The following is a 22,015-nucleotide window of genomic DNA, read 5'->3' on the forward strand; positions in this document are numbered from 1 at the left end:
TACTAGTCCTTTTGTGACCCTTGACCAAAGAAAGCAGTGTCTGCCAAAACATGACCACATGTCGAAGTGACTGTCATAGATAGGCTGATGGGAACACATCAAGACCAAGAAGTGTGCGGCTTCTGAATTTCGTCTTAGATTCTCTGAGTCGTTTCTTTTTCACTTGGTCATGAGGACGCTCGCGAGAATAAATGTAACCGGCAGTACTACTAATAGTTATCATTTTTCTCAAGACTGCGTCAATGCCGCGTCGGCGCACTTGATGCGCCTGTCAAAAAGCCCCTTGATGCGTCTAGTAATTAGAATTGGATAAGCATCACGTTGGCGTGCGACTATGCGAAGATCGAAGTGGGAGCTCGGTAATGGGGGGCCATCACACGCATTGAGGTTGTTACAACGCAATGTGCGAGAATGCTAGAGGAAATGCTGTATAGTAAGTATATGAAGTGACCTCTGAGTGCTTATCACACTCTAAAGGGCAGCAATAGGCACGATTGCCGTTTCAGGTGTATAATAGTGGGGTCAAGATAAGCATGGCTGAGCGTAGGGCGGCAATATATTCGTCTCCACTCGGGCTAAAAGCTCCGAGCAGCAGATTTTACTCATCTTGGCGTTGGTGGGCAAACTGATGTGGACGGTTGATAGATAGTACTACTATGTACCCTCCCACATGGCAGCAGTATCTTAGCATCCACATCAATAGGGTCGCACGATGCCAGCCCTGCTACATACGTCTAATTGGGTGGACGGTGCGCACACCGCTCCCACCGCCGACCACATACAGGTGATCAACCCCGCGACCGAGTCCACGATAGGCACTGTCGACGCCACGCCGCGAGAAGCCGTCGATGCAATCATCTCCGATTCTCTGCACTCATTTCGCACTGGCAAATGGTCACGCGCCGACGCGTCAGAGAGATTCTCCGTCCTGTCCAAGGCGGCAGTGCTGCTGCGAGGGCGGATGGCAGAGTTCGTCGAGCTGGAGACGCAGCAGACCGGCCGGCCTGTCCGTGAGATGCGTGCCCAGTTGGCCAGGATACCGGAGTGGCTGGAGTATTTTGCGTCGCTGGCTCGTGTGCATGAGGGACGGGTCACGCCCTTCAAGGGACCGGTCATCAATACTGTCACGCGCCTGCCGCTGGGCGTGGTGGTGCAGATTACGCCCTGGAACCATCCTCTCCTGATAGCGACGAAGAAGATCGCGGCGGCGCTCGCGGCGGGTAATGTGGTGGTGGTGAAGCCCTCCGAGCTGGCACCGTTGTCGGTTTTGCGGCTCGGAGCGTTGTTTCAAGAGGCCGGACTACCAGATGGGACGTTGCAGATCGTGTGTGGCTACGGACGAGACACGGGCAAGTTCTTATGCGAGAATCCCCTGGTGGCCAAGATTGATTTGACCGGCGGGATCGCCACGTACAAGGCCATCGCGTCGAAGGCGGGGGAAAACATGATTCCGATCACGGCGGAGCTGGGGGGAAAGGCCCCAGTCTGTTTTCTCCCAAGCGTCGAAGTCGAGCAGGCCGTGAGGGCCGCACTTTTCGCCAGCTTCATCGCAAGTGGCCAGACGTGCGTGACCGGAAGTCGTCTGCTCGTACACAAGGATTTCTATGATGGATTTGCCGAGCTGTTGGGGAGGAGAGTCAAGGCCCTGCGGATAGGCGATCCACAAAATCCACAGACACAGATTGGAGCGGTCATCTCGAAGGCCGCTCAAGCGAGATGCACCGCATTCGTGGACCGTGCCGTCAAGGAAGGTGGCAAGATCCTCTGTGGTGGAAACCCGACGACTGTGGCAGGGAAGGGGTTCTTCTTCGAGCCCACTATCATCGAAACGCACCATGGCTCTGATTTATCCTGCAACGAGGTCTTTGGACCAGTCATCGCGCTTGTCAAATGCGAGTCTGAGGAGGACATTATCCGTGTCGCCAATGACAGCCCCTTTGCGTTGGGAGCGTCGGTCTGGACGAACGATATCTCCCAGGCACATCGGATGGCGGAAAAGATTGAGGCGGGCATCGTCTGGATCAACGGACACCACCTGAACGACCCTTCGTCGCCCTGGGGAGGGTTTAAAGAAAGCGGGATGGGCAAGGAGAATGGCGTCGAGGCCTACGAGAGCTATACGAAGGTCAAGAGCACCGTGATCAACTATGGCATTCCTCCTGCGTGGTTCGACGAAGAGGTTGAGAATGCACGGTATGGATGAGGGTTGGGGACCCGAAACCCATACACGAGACCCGATCTCACGCGGCCGACAAGTCCATGGAATACCAGGCCTATCTATCAAGAGAGGCCGCAGGCGACCGCTGTCCATGGGTGCTAAAGCGGAAGTTATATTTGTCATTGTAACACAAGTCAGAAAGACATTCTCCCAAGTACTACTCGGCACAATGGCTCGTTGTAGATTAGAGCACCCGCGAGTACTTAAGGTAACTTGGTACTAACAGCGTCGCTGGGTAAGCTGGTTTTAGTGGACTGTGGCACTTCTGCAGCGTTGAAGAGTGGTGGAGCGGCTATCACCAGTTTCCTCCTTCCTCGAAATAGTAGGAAGATAGATAGATACTGAACGACCGGTTCTCATGACAAACTTGACTCTACTTCCAGAGAGGGACATGGCAGATTCGAGGCAGAGACGTCTTTCGTCCCACATCTATCTGTCTGCCGGGCCAACTCGTCTGTTCCCATATGTCAGCCAAGAACATGCATGAGCCCCGAAAGAAAACGATGGGAGCAACCACGCCATCGAAGTACCTAGAATTCTTAGCGCATAGTACCACCTCCATGGTGGTTAGGGGGTCCGTTTCAATACGTTTCGGGACAGGTCATATATCATATATTCAACTAATTGCAATCTCAACTAGGACTCATGATGAGTTCAACAATAGCGAGGGAAAAAGTACTCGGTATAAAAGCGAGTGAGTGGTCTCGGAAGCGGCATCGTCTGGGTACATTCATAAGCGTCCCCCCCCCCCCCCCCCCCGAAGCTCCAGGGTGCTAACGCCCGGCGCCGGCCCGGCCGCCGCAGAGGCTGGGTTACCACACTATCAGGTCCCCCCCCACCCCCCCCGCAGCTCCGAGCAGTTTGCCCGTTGACTATGCAGCCAAGCGCACTTGCTTTGCTGTCCACACACGTGTCACAATTGTCGGTGAAGGAAAAGAGAAGGCAGAAAGAGAGGGTGAAAAGTAGGTAGGTACATACTGTGTAGCTTACCTTGCTTACCTATATATATAATGTCGGAGCTCACCACCACCACCACCATTGGAAGGGAAGGAGAGAGGCTTGTTATGCACTTCCCCTAAGCGCCATCCGGGGTGCCGCCGGAGTTGCAAGCATGGCCAAAATGCTGTCACCGGCCCGAACGGCCGTCTGCTTCATCACCGTGCTGCAAGTTCTGCTATCTTTCTGGTCTTTGCCCCTCAGCCGCAGCAGTAGCAGCCGCAGCAACGGCGACGTTCATTATCACGCCTATCAAAATTATCCGCGCTTGTTGACGACGACGACGAAGCATCACTCAGGGCCAGCCGGACTGGGTTTCATGATGGCCGCAGACGCCCATCCGTTCCCCCCACACCACACGTGCGTCAATGGCACGACCGAGGCGACCCGGTCGTTCATCGAGTCGCTATTCACGGCGGTGGCGCTGGACAATTTCGGCACCTCGTTCGCCGCCGCGCTGTCCGACGACCTCGTGTGGACGGTCACCGGCAGCAGCCCGATCGCGGGCACGTACAACGGCAAACAGGTCTACATCGACCAGGTGCTCACGCCGTTACGGGACGTGCTGGTGACGCTGCCCGTGCCGATCGTCGAGCACATCTTCGCCGACGGCGACTGGGCCACAGTTAACTGGCGGAGTCAGGGCGTGGTCGGCAAGAACGGCGCCAACTACGACATGCAGTACGCATGGCTGATGAGGACGGCGCTCGACAGCGACACGGGCGCCAGGAAGATCGTCGAGGTCATTGGCTTTTACGACAGCGTCAAAGTCACCGCCGTATTCCAGGGCTATGTCTTCAACACCACCACCAAAGTCTGAGGGTGTATTTAAATACACGAGTGCCATCCATCATGGACATATGTCCCGTGGACGAAAGCACCCCACCTCCGAGAGAGAAGAGAGTCTGTCTAGAGAAAAGACATGAACAAGAAACCGGCCGGGCCACCGCTGGGGTCGAGCTCGAGCCCAACCTTGCACTTGAAATCTCCTTTGTTGTTTCGCAGCCAGATCAAATCCCCCATCCCCGCCCCAGAAGAGAAAAAGAAGGACGAGAAGACGCCTGCCACTTTAAGTATATATTTGTACTGTGCGTCCATTCGAATACTAAACACAAAAAAAAACCCACGACGAAACCACCACTGATGCTGGGGGATAATCATGAGAAGCCACACACACACACCCACACACAGCCTCGGCGGCGACACGTTGCTGTCTTTCTTTCTTTTGTTCGCGGAGGAAACAAATAAACATGACATACATAGTGTGAACATAACCCGCATAAATGAAACGATGACATGGCCCAAATCTGACATGTATTTAATCTGAGAACTCCTTCTCAGGCACGGTCGGAATGACCCTGCACTTTTCGGGGATATCGTATACGTTCGGAACAGGGTCATAGCACCAAAGATTCCCAAGTTTGTTTTTGGAAATGTCGATGTCGACTAAAAATAGGACGTGGGAAAGTAAATGAAATTGAAGGTGGAAACTCAACTAGGCCGCTGCGCTGCGAGTTTGAGAAGAAGAAGAAGAAGAAGAAGAAGAAGAAGAAGAAGAAGAAGAAGAAGAAGGAGAAGAGGGGAAACACATGATCTATCTACCTAGGTCCTGTATTTTGCCTGTATTCCAGAGTTTGGTCTCTGTCATCGCCATGACAATTGCAGCGGAAGATCTCAAGAGAGGTGAAGGGAGGTATCATGACCAAAACCAATGCATTTCCGCCCATTTCTTGCCACCTAGTGATCCAAATCGGTTCCATCTCTAGTAGTCCTTCTGGGCATATCTACTCCTCACCCTCAGTCGTTCACCGTACTGCGGTCGTAGATCAGCAATCGACGACTTTTTCACCCTAAAGAAAAGGGGAAGCGGAAATGAACTCACCTTGAACAAGAAGAAAGGGATGGGGATAAAGGCAATGGCCAGAAAGCCCAATGTCGAACTCGCCCAGCCGACTCCAAGGTTTTTGTACATGGCCGAGGCAAAAAGTGGGAAGCCTGCACCGAAAGAGGATCGGAAGAAGTCGTTGCCGGCCAGCACACTGGCAGCGTACGCCGGGTATGCGTCGGCCAGGTAATTGAGGACCGAGTTAAAGAGCAAGAACGCGCCGATAGAAAACCAGGCCGTGCCGATGATGGGCATGATCCAGTGGATGTCCGGCCGGGCAGACCAGCCAAACCAGAACAGACAGATTGGGATGGCGAAGGCACCGACAAAGGCAGGTGGAAGGCGCCATTCGGGCTGGAGCTCGCCTTTGTCGTTGATTTTGGGCTCGATGTATTTCCGTTGATACCAGATGAACGGGGGAAGTGTGATCAAGACGCCAACGAGAATGCCCATAAACGCAGTCCCTTCCAGACCCAGACTGAAGCCGTATATCCCATTGAAGACGATGGGGAAGCTCTCAAACCAGATGTACAGCAGGCCGTAGATAAGAGCGATGTACATATTCAGCAGGAAGACCATGGGTTCCGTAAAGCACAGTAGAAAAGGGCGGACGAGCGTCATCATGACGATTTCCCTGGGCGTCATGGTTTCGCCGAGCAGCTGCGGCTCACACATGAGTTTTTGGTTGCCCGTCAATTTGCGAAGGCGCATCGTGCGTCGGTAAAGGATATTGGCCGAAGAGGTCTCGGGCAGCAACAACAGGAGGACGACCAAGGTGAATCCCGAGAGCCACATGAGTTCCCAGATTGTCCAGGCCCATCCCTCTGATTCTGCTGCAAAACCCCCGACGAGAGGCCCCTGCCATTCACGTTAGTTCACAAGCTCAGAACTGAAAATTAAAAGGTTCCCGGAAGAGGACACGAACTCACCATGACAGGTCCACAAACAGCTCCAATGCCCCATACCGCCATGCCGTACGTTCTTTTGGCAGGAGAATACATGTCCCCGATCGTGGCGCCGCCGGTGGCGAGAGGCGGCGATCCAACGAAACCCGTGATGAAACGAAATGCCATCAGCATGCCGAAGTTGGTTGCCAAAGCAGTCGGCACCTGCAGGATGACGAAGAGCGCCAGGGTTCCGATATAGATCGGGCCTCTTCCAGTCTGCGGAAGCTCCGACAAGGGACTCAGAAACATTGGACCAATTCCGTAGCCCAACACAAACAGCGTCAGTCCGAGAGTGGCGGCGACACGGCTGACGCCGAAGTCTTTGCTCACGTCCAATATCCCAGCAGTATATATCGACGAGCCAATGTAGACGGAAAAGGTCAACAGGCAAATCTCGAAGGTAACCCATATTTTTTTGGCTCGTCCCCAGTTGCGGGGGTTTTCTGGATCGTCAGGACCATACCAATCAACAATGTCTGTGTCCCGTCCTCTCTCAGGGTCGACCCTTGTGCCACTGAGGGTATTGACCAGGACATTGTCGGGCTCGTTAGCTGTCGATGCTGAGTGTGAAGAACGGCGAGAGGGTCCTTGGAGATTGGAATCCGGATGTTGAGGGGTGGACGGCAGATTTAACTGTTCCTTTGCTTCTGGTGGGATTGCGGCTTGGCCGTCAACTGAGGGCGTTTCTCGTTGCTGCTCCTCTTCACTTTCAGGTGTCGGTGGCCCAGATGAAGACGCAGAACCAAGATCCTTTTCTAATTGAGGTGTAGCCGTGCTACCGTGGATAGCCATGTTAGCCGACTTCTCAACGTTGAGATACCTTTGCCATATTGACGGATCTCGCTCCTCGGGATATTGGAGAATCCTTCTTCCTGTAACAAGTCGTAAGATCTGTCCGACAACTGTGTCCCGAAAGAGATCCTCCATGTTTCTTGTGAGCAGCGAGAGGCACACCCAAGGCCAAGAAAGGTGATTGAAGAAGTAAAGATGGTTACAGGCGCAGATCAGCCATGTTTAAAAAGACGTCATGACCGATTTCCCAACCTCAAGGCGTCATGATGGCTTCGGTACATCCGACGTATCTGCACGCCAACACTACTAAATGGAAAAATGGAACGATTTCCCAACCAAGCGTCGGATCAACTCGAAGGCAAAATCCAGTAAGCAACTAACATGCAGCTGAGATTGCGACTGAATCGGCATGTGAAGCATCCGGGGATCGAGACGCGAACGAAGCGAAATGGGAACGTGCATTCGGTGATCCATTGAGTCTATGACGCGGGAGTGGAGATATCATAGCCTTGCACGTGGTCGGTATTTTCGGAGTTTGGTAAGCGACTCGGTTCATTCTGGTACCGACTTTCTGGTGCCCCTGTATGTTCCTGAATAATCATCAATGTTCCACACCATGCTGACTGGATTCGGTTCTCGCGAATGGTAACTAGTCCTTACACCAGAAAGTCCTGTCTGAGCTTCGACTTTGATCTTGATGTGTTGGGTCCGGGGTTTTGGGAGGTTGGACAGTCCACGACTCGGCGTCCATGGCACTTGTGCACATCCGGAGGGACGGTATTTAATTGCCTCCGCTCAGGATGATGCGGCTCCTGTACATATATTTTGCTTACTGTAGCATTCCGAGAACACAGGCAAGCACCCAGGGCTTTCATGTGGTGTAGTTCGGTCCGATAGTTTGCCCGTTCTTGTGGGAAGCCCGTAGCCGTAAAATAATCTCTCCGTGGCTGCGACCGGCATGCCGCCGTGAGCCTGAGACTCTGACAATGTTTGCGGATACTGTATAAGACTTTTGAAACGTGGGCTCGGCGAGGCGATGGAGTAGTCCTTTCCTCATCTCTTCTTCAGGTGGCCTCGGTCACAGATGCATTCCGTCCTCATTGCTATCGTCGTCGTCAGCCCCAAGCCGGTCCATCATCTGTCGGCGCAACTCCTCGTCGGTCAATCTGCCCCCTGCGTTTCTCTCCGTTGTCCTCGTAGCCGCCTCCGCTGATGACCCGTTCAACTTCCCATTGGTGTCAGCTTCGTGCCACTGGCCTCCTCTTCTCTCCACCTCGTGCTTCAACAGCTCAACCCTCTCCCTCTGTCGTTCAATCACAATGTGGTTCTCTTGAATCGCCTCGGAGCAGTCTTTGTCCCCTTCTTGCCTCGTGCTTTCCGGGAGACTGGTGTCTGATCGGATACTATCGACGTATTCTTGAAGTTGTCTGTTTGACCGTTCAAGGTGAGCGATGGAGTTCTCAATCTCCTTGGCCTTGGAGTACAAGTTTTCAGCGGGAAGGTCTTGAATGGCTAGAGCGAAACGGTCGGCGGAGATAGGCTGAGATTCGGCCGACATTTTGTTGGATGCGAGTGCTATGTGCAGGCAGTGATGGGTCTGTAGAGAGACGGTAAGCTTGAAGTGAACTGCTTGATCAGAGTTGAGAGTTGAGAGATGATGGCAAAGCGACCAGCGCGGAGAAATGTAATAAATCACATGTTACTGTAAGAACCCCGCTCTGGGTCATCTCGCCTCGCTTCATTTATGTACCTTGTAAAGTACCTACAGATCCACTAGATGTCTTCTTCGACGCGTATATTCAACTCGGGACTGTCTTCTAGCCCGACGTCTAGATTTGAACTAGCGAGCATGAAATGTTGTGCCAACGAGCGCCGAAGAGGCCATGCGGACGCCATACAGACAACCCGAGCACTCACTGAGGGCCCAAATCAAGCCCGCCACCCCTGCACAAACTCGTGGAGCCTGTCAATGACCACTCCAAACACAGCATTGACGCTGTCTGCCAACACCTGATCTAGTGCCCTCACTGCCTCTTCTTCACTGACGTCGAGATTGAACCTCTCTCTCACTTTGCCCACAGCGCCTCCCATGCCTCCCATCTGTTCTTCCATCAGTCGGATGTCTGTGACAGAGCTCTGGACCATTAGACTGAACAAGTTCAGCACCAAGGAGCTGGACTTGCGTAGGGTCGTATAGGCTGTGAAGCAGAATTGTTTGAATTGAGCGTACTGTGGTGACGTGGTGCCACCCAGCCCTTCCACCATTTCTTTGCACAACTTGATGAGTGGTGCAAAAGGCTTCGGATCTCGCCCGAGGATAAAACCGAAATCGATGTGGAAGAAATGGCCCGAGGGTTGCAGCAAGAGGTTGTCGAGATGGCGGTCGCCCACTCCCAAAATGTAGGTGATGACACAGTACCCGGCACACGATCTGATGTATGTATCCATGGTCTCCTTACGGACACCAAGAGGTCCAGATGCGTCGGGGTTGTTGGCACGCAGATAGGCCAACACCGACCCCTTGTACTTGGTCGAGATCACCGAAAGCGCGGTTGATGGTATGAACTGGACCGCACCAGCCGAGGGTGAGGTGGCGAGAATGCGGTAGGGGGTCAGTTTCAGGTCAAGATTCTCCTTGAGCAGAAGATTGTTCATGAGTGTTATAATCTGTATGACGAGCTGGTCTTGCCGCAAGTCATCGCCTGTCTTGAAAATGATGGGATATTTGCCGTGCGTCTGCGTTCGCTGCGTCGATGCGCTCGAACTCTCGGCAGCGCTGGCGACCTTGAAGTTGAGGTACAATGGGGACAACGACGATTTGAAGACATTGGCTTCTTCGGGAAATATCCCACATACTTGGACTTCGGGGTCAAGCGCCAGGGGAATGGGTGGCTCGATTTTAATAAGTTCGTTCTTGGGGTCAGCCAGAGTCTTCTTGAGCAACTCGATCTTTTGTAGGCGGTTGGCCCTGCTGAAGCGGATTTCCTTGCTGATGCTCGAGAGGATGGTAATCAACTCGCCTTGTCTCAACAATGTCTTGCGCAGACTGGGATCTCGCTTTTCCAGCTCCATCATAAAGTAATACTCGACTCTCGCAAATACTGCTCGATTTGCAGCACTGGTCTCGCTGCCCTGATCCACACATTCGACCATCAGGAACCAATGCAAGTAGTTCCCGAGCAAAAAATTATTGGCAGCACGATCGATGAGGAATTTGGCCAACGACGAAGCTGGAAGCCCTTCTTCGGTACTCTCATACTTCTCAAACTTCAGCGCTTGGACGAGTTGAAGAAGGTATAACTGCAATTCGGCGTCCCCAGCTTGTCGAAGTCGGTCAACGGCATAGGCTCGGACGACAGGATTGTCATACGTGGGACCCAGTAATTCGAGAGCTGCATCGACGTCGATCTTGGCCCACCTAGGGATCAACTCAACAAGTTGACGCACCTCATTTGGATTGGTGAAATCAGTCGCTTTGACAACCTTGGTCAGGGCTCGTTTATCACGACTCAAGTGCCGTCGGAATGTCCAAATGACATCCTTGTCTTGGGCACTCAGTTCCTGCGTGGGGCCATACGACAGAATTTCATTGAGCTCATCTCTCATTTTGGCGTTCGGCTTTTGATCACTGTCGGAGAAGGCATTCCTGTCGCTGCGGACTAGTCGACGGTGCTTGCTCTCACAGGGGTTTTCTCGCTGAAACTGCTCGGGGTCGAAGATTTGCACCACCGGATAATCCTCGTCATCGACAACGGATGAGCCTGGCGCGATACCCGGACCATATCGGACTTCTGGCGGAGGTTTTGCCCCCACAGTCGAAGCGGAAGGAGTACTTTGAAACTCTTTCATCATCTTCGATGGCTCATATCCATAATCTTCAAATATGACGGGGAAATCCCAGCGGGGGAAGTCGACGTAAAGGGTGAAACGTTCATCATCGTCCGTGTTGTCGTCAGGGTCGTCTTCGGCATCGACCCCGGCGTGTCCGTTCATCGATATCAACTCGGCTGACATGCGCTTTGTCGGCTTATTGAGTGAGGAGCGTTTCCGTGTAGCTTCCTCCACTTGGCGAGCCTTCTTGCCGACATTCTGAAAGACCAATTGATCAAGCCAGTCGTTCTGAGGAATCTCATTCATTTCATGTTTTTTGAAGAGCTGCTCGAGCCGTTCGAGCTCCTCCTCTTCCGGAATAGGGGGAGGGGGTTGCTCATTTGGCGTTCGACGTTTTGGGCGTGGAATATGGGGAGTGTTGGATGGCGACTGACCATCGGCGGCCCTTCGGCGATAGATCTTGCATTTCTGGCGGCCTTTCCTCAGTGTTCCGTCTCCATCGAACAAGGGAATGGTGGTGCCGCCGAACGGCACGGCGTGATCAATGCTACCATTCTCTGGACACGGTGAAATATCCCATACGGTGATGGCGATCTGTGACGAGATGGGACAGTCCTTGACCAGAACGGGTAATTCCAGCCATTTGTTCCAGGTTCTGTTATTTTTGAAGAACGTATGTGGCGTTTGCATAGAAACACCGAGCGGCTTGGACTCGGCCCATAGCTGAGCAGTTACATACAGCTCTGAATTCGAGTTCTGGACCGATCCGACGTGGCGTATCTCTGGGTGTTTGAGTAGAATAGTATACGGGAAGGAATGCTGTTTGCCCTCCAACGTGTTGCTACAAGCAAGTCAGTAACAAGGGCAATCGACTTGTGGCCAAATACTCACATTCTGACACAGACAGGGAAGTCTATCTGGCGAGACGTTGCAAAGGTGTATGTATCCATGACGGAGGATCAGACGAGCCACTGTCCATCGCTACCATTAGCAGACGGGACAATCGATACACAGCAACATCGGACAAGAGTGAAGCCTGTTGAAGAATGGCACGTGGATGGACAAGGCGGGCGACCTGTAGGGGCGCTGAGGCGCTAACCAACATTGGACTAGCGTAACGCCCGCGCGCGTTGTGTGTCGAGAATAACGCCGCCGCGTTTTATTGAGCCTCATTCTCTCCCCCATGTCCTCCTCTCTGTTCTGCGACTGCCTCGTCTCCCTCACACATCTCCTTTCCATCATCGGTGTGTCCGCACCAGCGCAGTGTGCCCCGTCCAGTGAGGCTGTGGAAGAAAAGCCCCTCTACCCCTCTTGCTCTTTAAGTCTGGGCCCAGCCCTTGCCCACCGAAGGGATACAGTCCCTCAGCGACTTGCAGTACACGAACCATCCATCTGCCCCTGGTTTGCAGAAATACACCGGCCATGGCCCATCTGAATACCCAGAACGACCGACGTACCAGCACTCCACCTGCTCATCCCGGTGCCTTGGATCCCCCCTCTGCCTCGCTCGAGCCGCACGACTCCGATTCCGAGAACGGGCATCATACTGCGGACAGTATCAGGAAGAGAAAGAGTGGCATGGCGAGTCCGTTGGATAGGACTGCCACCGACCCTCGGAAACGAAGGAGGATAGGAGATGGAGAATTACAGTCTCAGTTGACCCAGCAAAAGGAACTTGATCCTGAGCAGCTTGCGCAAGATCGCGAGAAGCGTACGGAAGAACGACGCCAAGTGCGCAAAGATCTGCGCAGTCTTTTCTCCAAGCTCTCCGGCTCCAGGTCCGAGTATCTTCGGCCTGAGTCCAAAGGCCTTGAGGAAACTCTGACACAAGCAAATGCGATTTACAAAAACGTCAAGGAAACTTCCGATGCCACCATCGATTCGCGGATACTTGTCGAAGCTGCAGACCTGTCCTTCAGAAAGATCAATAACCTGATACTGGGTGATGTGACGCCGCGAATTGACGTCGACGACTTCGTCACAAAATGCATCGCGTTCATGAGACAGGGTCATGATCCCGGGACGGCCAACGGTGATGCGCCTCCCAGCACTCAACCCTCAAGTCAATCTCAAAGTCAATCTCATCGGCGAGGAAGGCGTCGGCAGGCGAACGAGGAGGATGAAGGCGACACCATGAACTGGGAGTATTTGGGGAAGAACGCTTGCATCCTGTATAACGCACGACCTTGCGTGACCGGCTTCCTTCTTGGCCCGCTATCAGTTCAAAAGAAGGTTCGGCAGCAAATCCAGCGCAGGGCCCGCGAAGCGCCCACTGACGCCACACGAGCGGTGCGCCCGACTCGGCTCGGCGATCAAGACCAGGAGGAAGAATCGGCCAACCTTCCCGCGCTCTGCACTGAGATTGCGCGAATCTTGCAAATGGCCATGTATAGGGGGATAAGGAACGCCAGAACGGAATCAGAGGAAGCGCCTGAGCCCCTGTCGGAGGCACAACGCCGAGAGATCTTCCGCAGAAATGTAATAGCTGACAACGGAGGCGTGCCCTTCTTCAACTTCTGCGTCAACCCCAAATCATTTGGGCAGACAGTCGAGAACATGTTTTACGTGAGCTTTTTGGTCAAGGAAGGAAAAGTTAACTTGGGTTTGGACAGCGATGGGCTTCCGACGCTGGCTCTTGTAAAACAAAAACCCCTCGAAGAGAGGCAGGAAGTCAAGCGCAGCCAAGCCATCTTCGCCCTCGACTTCGACATTTGGAGAGAAATCATTGAGACCTTCGAGATCAAGGAGAGTATGATCCCTCATCGGAAGGAGCAGAACTACGACGACGGTACACTGGAATCCGCGCCCGGGGAGAATGATGTTGATCTCGGTGAGATGGAACCCGAAGAGTCCGATGCCTAGTCTCTTGAGAGAGAGAATGGGTGGTGGCTTTATGATGTGACGTGTATCTCTGAACAGAGAAGCAGCCATGGTTTGTCTCTGTTCCCATGCCTTGGTTTCTGTTTCTGTCTTGTCCTTTTGTCTGTTATTGAGCGTGGCGTGAGATGAATGAAAAGGATTCGGCACCACTCTTAGCCGAAGCTTCTCAGTCCGACTGAAGCTGGAGCTGTGACTTGCCGAACATGGATTCTACCTCCCTCGCCTCGCCAGGTATACTGGAGAGGCACATTTGGAGAAAAATGGGTCTGGATACCCTGGTCATAGACGTTACACTAGACAGGCCCATTGCATCAATTGGCTCTTTTTCTCCGCTATCGAGAGTTATTTTTCCCCGCGTCGCCCGCATTTTTGGCCCCGGCCACCCACAAGTCATTCCTACGTATGATCGTCGTCGATCCCTTCTCGTCTTATATGCCGACTCGCATGGGAACCCTGTCTCACTCAAGGCTTTTTGTCCAGGACCTTCGACCCTCAGTCCGGGGGTGATGCAAGTGATGAACGAGCCGGGCATGACGGCCTCATTGCCGATCGGTAGTTGTCCGTTGGGTTGATGACCTCCTCTCATATGATGGATGATGCCCATCACAGGGAGGGGAGGGGGGCAACGGCTCATACTGTATAAGGTGAAGAAGATATCAACCTGGCCAGAGGGGATCGTCCCCTTTCTCTACTCACCTGCAGGGAGATAGGTTCGCAAAGTCCAAAAGGTAAGCAGCTAGCTCAAGCAACTTACAGTACTTGTCCCTGTCCTATCGACAATATGGAGAAATCACCACCCGCAGAGCATCACGAGGTAAGCAGTTCGTTCCCCTTGGGTAACCTCGCAAGCCACGTCCCCCCAGAGCTCCTGAGCATGTCATTTATGCGACACAGAAAGCCGTCATCGAGTCCCCCTCGAGCGACGAAGGCACCAGCTATGCCGGCGTCGTCACGGTCGACCACGTCGAGTACGAACGGCGCAACCGACGCCTCAACCGACGCCTCGACATCCGCATCCTCCCCCTGTGCTGCTGGGTGTACCTGCTCAACTTCCTGGACCGCGGCAACATCGGCAACTCCAAGGTGCTCAACTCGGAGACGGGCGACGACCTGCTGCAGCAGACGCACATGACGGCCAACGGCTACGCCGTCACCGTCTCGCTCTTCTCCCTCGCCTACACGCTCTTCGAGGTGCCCAGCAACTATGTCATGAAGCACTGGGTGCGGCCGTCCCTGTGGCTGGGGTTTCTGCTGTTCGCATGGGGCGCGTTGACCATCGGGTTTGCCGGTGTGCAGAACTATACCACTGTCGTGGTGTTGAGGTTCTTGATCGGTGCCTTTGAGGCTGGTTTCTTTCCAGGTAACGAAGCTCTGTTCCCTCCTCTACTTTTCCCCAGATATGTTCGACCAGGTGTGCTCGATCCATCCTCTCTCTGTGTTCTGGTTCAGTTGGCACAGAGGGGACAAGGGGGATGTATGAGAGGTTGATTCTGCTTGCACACTCTGGGAACATCGACGATGACAATGACAATGACAATGACAATGACAATGACTTACTTGTGGCCCCCCCTTCTTCTAGGCATCGTCTACTTCATCACAATTTGGTACCGGTTCAACGAGCGCGCCGTCCGCATCGCCTGCGTCGTGGCCTTCTGCAACCTCGCGGGCGCCTTCGGGGGCGCCATCGCCTACGGCGTGGGCCACATCAACGGCACCGCCGGGCTGCAGGGGTTCCGCTGGCTCTTCATCATCGAGGGCATCATCACGCTGGTCTCGGCGTCGTTTCTGTTCCTCTTGCCCGACTATCCCGCCCGGGCCAAGTTCCTCGACGAGGCGGACAAGCGCTTCGCCGAGGATCGGTTGAAGGAGCGAGGCGGCGGCTATCTCAGGAGCCATGCCTCGAGGAGAGAGGTGCTCGAGACCTTCTTCAGTCCGAGGATGTTGGCCCATTACATTGCATACGTGAGTCTCTCTGTCCCTCTCTGGGGTCCCCCAAGACATCCTCACACAGAAACGCTGACTTGCGCCCACCCACGAACCCACCAGATCGCCGACGTCGTGCCCCAAGGCTCGTTCACATTCTTCACGCCAACCATCGTCAACGGGCTCGGCTACACATCGATCCACGCGCAGCTCTTGACCGTGCCGCCCTGGTGCGTCGGCTTCGTCGTGGCCATCACCCTGTCCTACTCGGCGGACCACTTCAACGCGCGCGGCGTGCACATCACCGTGGCCTCGCTGGTCGGCGCCGCTGGCTGGCTCGCCGCCGGTCTGCTGCCGCCGCACGCCTACACGGCGCGGTACGGGTGCCTCTGTCTCGCCGCGTGCGGGGCCTTCCCTGTCGCGCCCTCGATGGCCAACTGGGTCGCCTGCAACACGCCGTCGCTGCTGACCATCCCCTTCGCCATCGCCCTCAACAACAGCTCCGCCGGCATCGGCCAGATCATCGCCCAGTGGATCTGGAAGGCCGACGAGGCCGAGCAGGGTTATCCCACGGGCAATTTCACCTGCGCCGCCTGCGGCTTCTTCGTCGCCGCCGTCACCGCCGGCTTGAGATTGTGGTACGGCCAGATGAACAAGAACGGGGTGAGGGATGCCAGTGGAGCAGAGAGAGTTTGGGCTCTCTGAGGGACGAAGAGGAGGGAAGTTGGCAACTATTTTGCAAACAAGAAACAAAATGGGGTCCGGCAAGGAATAAGGAGAGGAATGAGTATATAGAATGATATGGCTAGTCTGAAGTTTATATACCCGACCATTGCGTTGTCAGTCTATGCATCTTGGTATATGTGTAGAGGTGTCACAGGCGACATTCTTGGTCTCTAGAATTAAAAAGAGGTGAAGCATGCTCATGCGGTTCTTTACTCCATTTCACACACACCCAGGTACTTCTTGCTTGGGCTAGAGGATGGAGGGCAGCCGGAACTTTTCTCTTCTCTACCGCATGGTCACCAGTTCCTCTGCGCTGGTCTGATATTTTTATCAGTAACCTGGGCAACAGAGGCAACACAGGATAAGAGGGGGAACATACCGGATGGATAGCAACACAGCTATCGAAGTCTTTCTTCGTCGCGCCCATTTTGACAGCGACACTAAAGAGATTGCATCGTTAGCCACAGCCAGTGAAGCCCATACTATGGGATATTCCCTCAATTCAAGCCACACGGAGGAAAACTGAGATCCGGTAGTTGACACTCACCCAAAGCCTTGCATCATCTCATCAACTCCGCGTCCCAGAATATGCAGTCCCACAATTTCCTCGCGTGGGCCTTGACACACGATCTTGAACTCTGTGGGTTCTTTCTTTTTCTCTTCTGGCGGATATCTGGTGATTACCGTTAGTTCAGAGTTCTTCGGCCCTTGTCCGTCCGAGGCGCCTGTGTGCCAAAACATCACTTACACGTCGTAAAACATCGCCGAAAACTTCGTATGATACACTTTGACATTCTCCTTGCCATACTTCTCGATTGCTTGAGGTTCGGTGAGCCCGGTGGCACCGACTTCAGGGTGTGAGAAAACCACAGAGGGGATACGGTCGTATTGGAGGTGCGAATCTTTGAGCTCGGGGGGTCCGAAAAGGCGATTACCTAGCTGGCGACCAGCAGCGATGGCGACGGGTGTGAGTTCAGCCTGATTCAGTTGTTAGAACGAAACCCTTCCAGGTATTCTGGAGCTTCCTATACCTGTCCTGTAACGTCCCCGAGAGCATAAATTCCCTCGACGGATGTGTTCTGATACTTATCCACCACAATGTGGCCGTGCTTGCTCGTCTTCACTGGGATTTTCTCCAGTCCCAATCCCCTTGTTTCCGGACCTCGGCCAATTGCCCATAATAGTTCGTTGGTCTCCATCTCAGAGCCATCGTTCATTATTAACTTGAGGTGCTTCTCTCGCGGATCGGAACCGTCTTCACTACCAGGTTTCAGTTGTATAACTTCCTTAATACCCGGGTGGTTTCGATGTACGTGAACGCCAATCTCCTCGTAATGGTTGGTCATGGTCTCCTGAACCATTGGATCGAATTTTCTCAGAAAGGTATTGCCACGGATGAACAGGTGTGTTTCAACGCCGATGGCGTTCATCACACCTGCAAGCTCGACTGCGATGTATCCTGCGCCGACAAAAACCATCTTCTTGGGAAGATGTTTGATCAGGAAGAACTCGTCGGACGTAATGCCGTACTCTGAGCCCTTGATGCCTTCGGGTTTTGTCGGAAATGACCCAGTTGCAATACAAATATGCGGCGCCGTGACTCTGAATGCATCACCTCCATCTTTGGGTGTGACTTCCATCTCATGCTCGCTGATAAATTTTGCTTGACCCTTGATCAGATCAATGCCTTCTTTGGACCAGTTAGTCTCATAGGCGCCGTTGAGGACTTTTATTCTAGCGTCACGCTTCTCGACGAAGGTCTTGAAATCGAACGAGTTGCCGTCGCCAAATTTGTAGCCGTAGTGCTTGCCTGCTGCCATGGCTTCGCTGATGGACGCAAAGTTCCAGGTCATTTTCTTAGGAACGCAGCTAGATGGGAAGTCAGCACGTATGCCCTCATTCTGCTTGCATGGCGCTCTCTTTACCCGACATTCACACAGCAGCCTCCCGAGACGCCTGCATCGATGATACATGTCTTTGCACCGTACCATCCGCTTGCTCTTCTGGCAGCACCACTTCCGCCGGATCCACCTCCGATGACGATATAGTCATATTGCTTCGTGACGGGAGCCATCTTCGAGGAAGTGGAGGAGAATTGCTTGGTGAGACCTGCAAGCCTGGAGACAGATACAGGGGACGAAGCGGGGTCCGGCCGCAACGGTGCGATATGCAGTGACCTTCCTGACGCCAGAATCGAGGTTCGGGTGAGGGTAGCAGAAAGCCTGGAGAGTCGACTGGTCCCAATTGACATGTCACGGAGGGGGAAGGAGGGAGGAGGGACAACGGCAGTGGTAGGGCCGTGAGCTTTTATCGCAGTCTAGGAACGGCCTTTCAAAAGCCTGTCGGGAATTGGATCTTGGTCTCCAACGTCTCTGTGGTGGGCTGCGAGGTGCCTGCTGGGGGACAGTTGGCTGATGATGTGATCCATGTCGCAGGAGGATTCCTTCAACCCCCACACAGACGTTCCGCCAATGGCTTCCGACAGACGCCCATCAGGTTCCGATTGCTTACCAAATCGCACAGCATCGGGCGCACCTATTAGGGTGGGTAACAGAGGTCTTGACTGTGTTTGGCAAATATTGCTAGCCCAAAAGATGACTGAGCTAGCTGCAGATGAATTGCTCTTTGATTCCTTTGGGTTCAAGAGAGGCACCCGCAGCCGATTGATCTCGTGGCTCTGGCTGCTGTGCCTGTCCAGAAGAGGCAGGTTAAGATAACTGAATGGGTGATTTACAAGGGCCAAGAGGCACTATTTGATGCGAAGCTCGTCATTGAAGAAACTCAGATCCGAAGCTACATGAGCATATTCAAAATCTATAGCTTGGGCCTGCCTCTAGCATCAGGCGCCTTTTCGCCAATATCAACCTGTTCCCACCAAGGATATGAAGCTGGAGCGTCCTGAGGCATTTGCCCAGAGAATTGAACCGGTCTCTTTTCCAAGAAGCTCATAACACCCTCAAGGTTGTCCTTGCTACCGAACAAGCCGTGGATGATCTTGGAATCAAGAAGGTGTGCGCCCTCTGGACTGTCCGCTCCCCTGTACATAAGCTCTCTCATGAGCTTTGTCGAGACTGTCGATGTATTCTTTGCAACCTCGTCGGCGAGCTCGAGTGCTCGCGCCAAGGTTGCCTCTGGTGTGGGACATAGCTCCGAGAAAAGAGTGCCAAACAGTGGACTCTCGGCAGGATACACAGAACCAGTCGTGGTCAAATGCAGTGCTCTGGAGTGGCCGATCAATCGCGGGAGGAAGAAGGAGGAGCATGCCTCCATGATGAGCCCTCGTCGACTGAACACAAAGCCAATCTTGGCTTTGGCATATGCGATTCGGATACACGCCGGTAGGCACATGGTGATGCCCACACCTACAGCGGCACCTTGGATGGCCGCGATGGTTGGCTTCGAACACTGGTAAATTGCCAGGGAAGTCCTCCCTCCGCTGCGTGCATAGGTCAGCATTGGCCGCGTATTTCCAACAGTCTCCCTTACCCGTCTCGGTGATCCACATCACGTTCCGTCTTGGGATTCTTGACCTCGCCCGTCTCATCTTTCGCTCCAATAAACCCAATCTCCAGATCTGCTCCTGCGCAGAAGCTCCGTCCCGCACCAGTCAAGACCACGACCTTGACCCGTGGATCAATGTCGATGAGCTCATAAACCCGCTCCATATCCTCCCGCATCTGATCTGTGAAGGCATTGTGTTTCTGTGGTCTGTTCAATGTTATGATAAGGATCGGCGTGGGAGTGGGCGATGATTCGGGGACGTGGGAGACTTTGATCTGCTTGAGAGGGAGGGTAGCGTAGGAATCGGGGATCTTGAGAGGTGGATGAGCTCTGGGAGGCATTTTGGACGGAACGAACGGGCGTGTTGAGTAGCGAAGGGAAAATTGAGAGGAATGCACAGAGATGTGAGGATAGCTCTGGTTCTGTATTACCTTTCGCGGGCTTTGGCATCTCTTGAGTATTTGGTTTCCGTTATTACCCTCGGCTCAACCTCTCAATTGACACCGCGGCTCCTAGGTACTCGATGGACTTGGAGAGCTGATGCGGGGGGTTACCCGGCGGCTTGCGAGCACTCGTCCACCGTAAGAGGTTGCGTAGCGGATGAGGGATCTACTCAGAATCTCGGTCAGTTCCTTGAAACAGGCATGTTCGGCTTCAGATCTTGGCTAGATGAGCTTGCTGGCCATCTCCGCCTAGAGCACGCGACTCCGCCAGCAGGAACGCAGCTTGTAGACTCGCACCGAGCAGCTGGACTCTCGCGGCATTGTAGAAACCCCTCTCTTTTGTGGGAGCACATCGGTGACCATGGGGATTTGCTGGAGCTTTTGATGTGACACAGCGGTTTATATCTGTGGTCGTCGTGGCGATGGCAGAGCTTCGAGCTCTTTGAGGCGGTTGCAAGGGACACAGAATTTTGGTGCGCTGCCTACGCCCAGCGAAAATATGCAGCAACAAATTTCTAGCACCCAACAACCGCGTTTATTTCAATCAACGCTTCCGTCTACGAGGGCACTCACTGCGTGGATACATGAAATTTGCAGTGAGACATCCCTAAAACTGTTCTCCCTCTGGAGCTGTTTGTTGCTACATTCAATCCGTACGAGCCCATCCGTCAGTATTACTTGGTAAATGTTCAGAGGGTGAAACATCCCCCCCCCCCCAATCACTCTCTTTGCGCGTCGTCAAGTAGATCTCTCTTCTTCAAAGCTTTGCTCAAGGCAAAGAGGCAATGATGAAAAGAATGGAAGGAGCCAAAAAATACGCGGATAAGAGCCCCGAAGGACACTTAATGGCGACATCCACCGCGATGTGCAATGCAGGGACACCGCCATAGCAAACCCACTTCTTGAGCTAGGTTGCTCCCACAAGGTCTGTGATCATGTTAGCCATTTATATTGTCTCATCGTAGGGGGTGGTTTGGGGAGAACGCACAAGTATGACTTTTTTCAAAGGGGACTGGGGGGAGCGAGATATTTATACAGAAATTCTCGCCAAGCCTGTGGGTAGCCAGTATCAGTTGTGCGGTGCAGAATTAGTCACGCTTGGGGCCTAGTTGCACTAACGATCAGCCTCCTCTGCTAGCGTCTATATTCACCGCCATTATTGGGCTTCATTTCCAAGGTTTCTCCCCCGTGTGATTCTTGCTTGAATGGATTGTTGCATGAAACGGTTCGGCAACGGCAGAGCAGATGGAGGCACAGCTCTGGATACTCTCACCAACAGTTTTCTGTCGGTACACACTCGATGGAATACAAGTCCATGCATTCCTGGTACCGCACGGGCTTCATGAATGCCAATCTCCGATGTGGGCACCCGCAAGGTCAAGATGGATCAAGCAGGGAGCTGTGCTGCGTGCTTCGTTCGAGTACGGGCTAACTCGTATTCCGTACTCCGTCCTCGCTTGATCCACAGGGATTTTGCAGTGGTGGGATGCAGAAGAGCATATCTGCGTTGCCAGATACCGTTAAGAGACGTCCTTCTGACAAGCAGTTGAAAAGCCTGCCTGGCGTAGATGATGACGAGCAGAACTACACACCATCCGGCCGAAGATACCAATAACGCCAAAGTAATTGTTTGTCACAAGGTAAAGTGCGACTTCAATCCTGGGAAGGAATTCTTGCGTCTACGGTGTAAGTCTCCGAATGATCAAAATGCGGCAAATAGCGAATATGAAGGCAGCACAGTCATCCTCCCCAAGGTAGCAAGGCATTCGTGAGAGCCAGGCTACCAATGAGGGTTTCTCGTGGGTTTCAGATAGAGGACTGTCATATCATGAAACTCAAAGTCAGGCGCATCTGAACAAATCGGATTCCTGTG

The 22,015-nt window shown here is 53.5% G+C and overlaps 9 protein-coding genes across 9 annotated transcripts; 4 read left to right on the plus strand and 5 right to left on the minus strand.

The window, feature by feature from the left end:
• Positions 1–712: 712 nt before the first annotated feature.
• On the plus strand, positions 713–2,203 carry AYL99_00950 (hypothetical protein; the record flags this gene model as incomplete). The annotated part of the gene is made up of 1 exon (XM_018832466.1): positions 713–2,203. The coding sequence occupies one exon, from the start codon at positions 713–715 to the stop codon at positions 2,201–2,203; it is 1,491 nt and encodes a 496-aa protein (XP_018698345.1).
• A 1,126-nt stretch (positions 2,204–3,329) lies between these two features.
• Positions 3,330–4,034, plus strand: AYL99_00951 (hypothetical protein; the record flags this gene model as incomplete). Its single annotated transcript, XM_018832467.1, has 1 exon — positions 3,330–4,034. The coding sequence occupies one exon, from the start codon at positions 3,330–3,332 to the stop codon at positions 4,032–4,034; it is 705 nt and encodes a 234-aa protein (XP_018698346.1).
• Positions 4,035–4,976: 942 nt separating this feature from the next.
• AYL99_00952 (hypothetical protein) lies at positions 4,977–6,973 on the minus strand (the record flags this gene model as incomplete). The annotated part of the gene is made up of 3 exons (XM_018832468.1): positions 4,977–5,027; positions 5,097–5,957; positions 6,029–6,973. 3 exons carry the CDS (start codon positions 6,971–6,973, stop codon positions 4,977–4,979), a joined length of 1,857 nt encoding a protein of 618 aa, XP_018698347.1.
• Positions 6,974–7,916: 943 nt separating this feature from the next.
• AYL99_00953 (hypothetical protein) lies at positions 7,917–8,396 on the minus strand (the record flags this gene model as incomplete). Its single annotated transcript, XM_018832469.1, has 1 exon — positions 7,917–8,396. One exon carries the CDS (start codon positions 8,394–8,396, stop codon positions 7,917–7,919), a length of 480 nt encoding a protein of 159 aa, XP_018698348.1.
• Positions 8,397–8,767: 371 nt separating this feature from the next.
• AYL99_00954 (hypothetical protein) lies at positions 8,768–11,619 on the minus strand (the record flags this gene model as incomplete). Its single annotated transcript, XM_018832470.1, has 2 exons — positions 8,768–11,510; positions 11,561–11,619. The coding sequence occupies 2 exons, from the start codon at positions 11,617–11,619 to the stop codon at positions 8,768–8,770; spliced, it is 2,802 nt and encodes a 933-aa protein (XP_018698349.1).
• A 472-nt stretch (positions 11,620–12,091) lies between these two features.
• On the plus strand, positions 12,092–13,531 carry AYL99_00955 (hypothetical protein; the record flags this gene model as incomplete). Its single annotated transcript, XM_018832471.1, has 1 exon — positions 12,092–13,531. The coding sequence occupies one exon, from the start codon at positions 12,092–12,094 to the stop codon at positions 13,529–13,531; it is 1,440 nt and encodes a 479-aa protein (XP_018698350.1).
• Positions 13,532–14,330: 799 nt separating this feature from the next.
• Positions 14,331–16,177, plus strand: AYL99_00956 (hypothetical protein; the record flags this gene model as incomplete). The annotated part of the gene is made up of 4 exons (XM_018832472.1): positions 14,331–14,363; positions 14,444–14,909; positions 15,129–15,511; positions 15,596–16,177. The coding sequence occupies 4 exons, from the start codon at positions 14,331–14,333 to the stop codon at positions 16,175–16,177; spliced, it is 1,464 nt and encodes a 487-aa protein (XP_018698351.1).
• Positions 16,178–16,483: 306 nt separating this feature from the next.
• Positions 16,484–18,272, minus strand: AYL99_00957 (glutathione-disulfide reductase; the record flags this gene model as incomplete). Its single annotated transcript, XM_018832473.1, has 6 exons — positions 16,484–16,516; positions 16,578–16,638; positions 16,746–16,871; positions 16,947–17,176; positions 17,230–18,067; positions 18,124–18,272. 6 exons carry the CDS (start codon positions 18,270–18,272, stop codon positions 16,484–16,486), a joined length of 1,437 nt encoding a protein of 478 aa, XP_018698352.1.
• Positions 18,273–19,012: 740 nt separating this feature from the next.
• On the minus strand, positions 19,013–20,040 carry AYL99_00958 (hypothetical protein; the record flags this gene model as incomplete). The annotated part of the gene is made up of 2 exons (XM_018832474.1): positions 19,013–19,634; positions 19,685–20,040. 2 exons carry the CDS (start codon positions 20,038–20,040, stop codon positions 19,013–19,015), a joined length of 978 nt encoding a protein of 325 aa, XP_018698353.1.
• Between the last annotated feature and the right edge of the window lie 1,975 nt (positions 20,041–22,015).

The sequence above is a fragment of the Fonsecaea erecta genome (assembly GCF_001651985.1).
Source record: "Fonsecaea erecta strain CBS 125763 chromosome Unknown Scaff1, whole genome shotgun sequence".
In the NCBI taxonomy this organism is placed as follows: Eukaryota; Fungi; Ascomycota; class Eurotiomycetes; order Chaetothyriales; family Herpotrichiellaceae; genus Fonsecaea; species Fonsecaea erecta.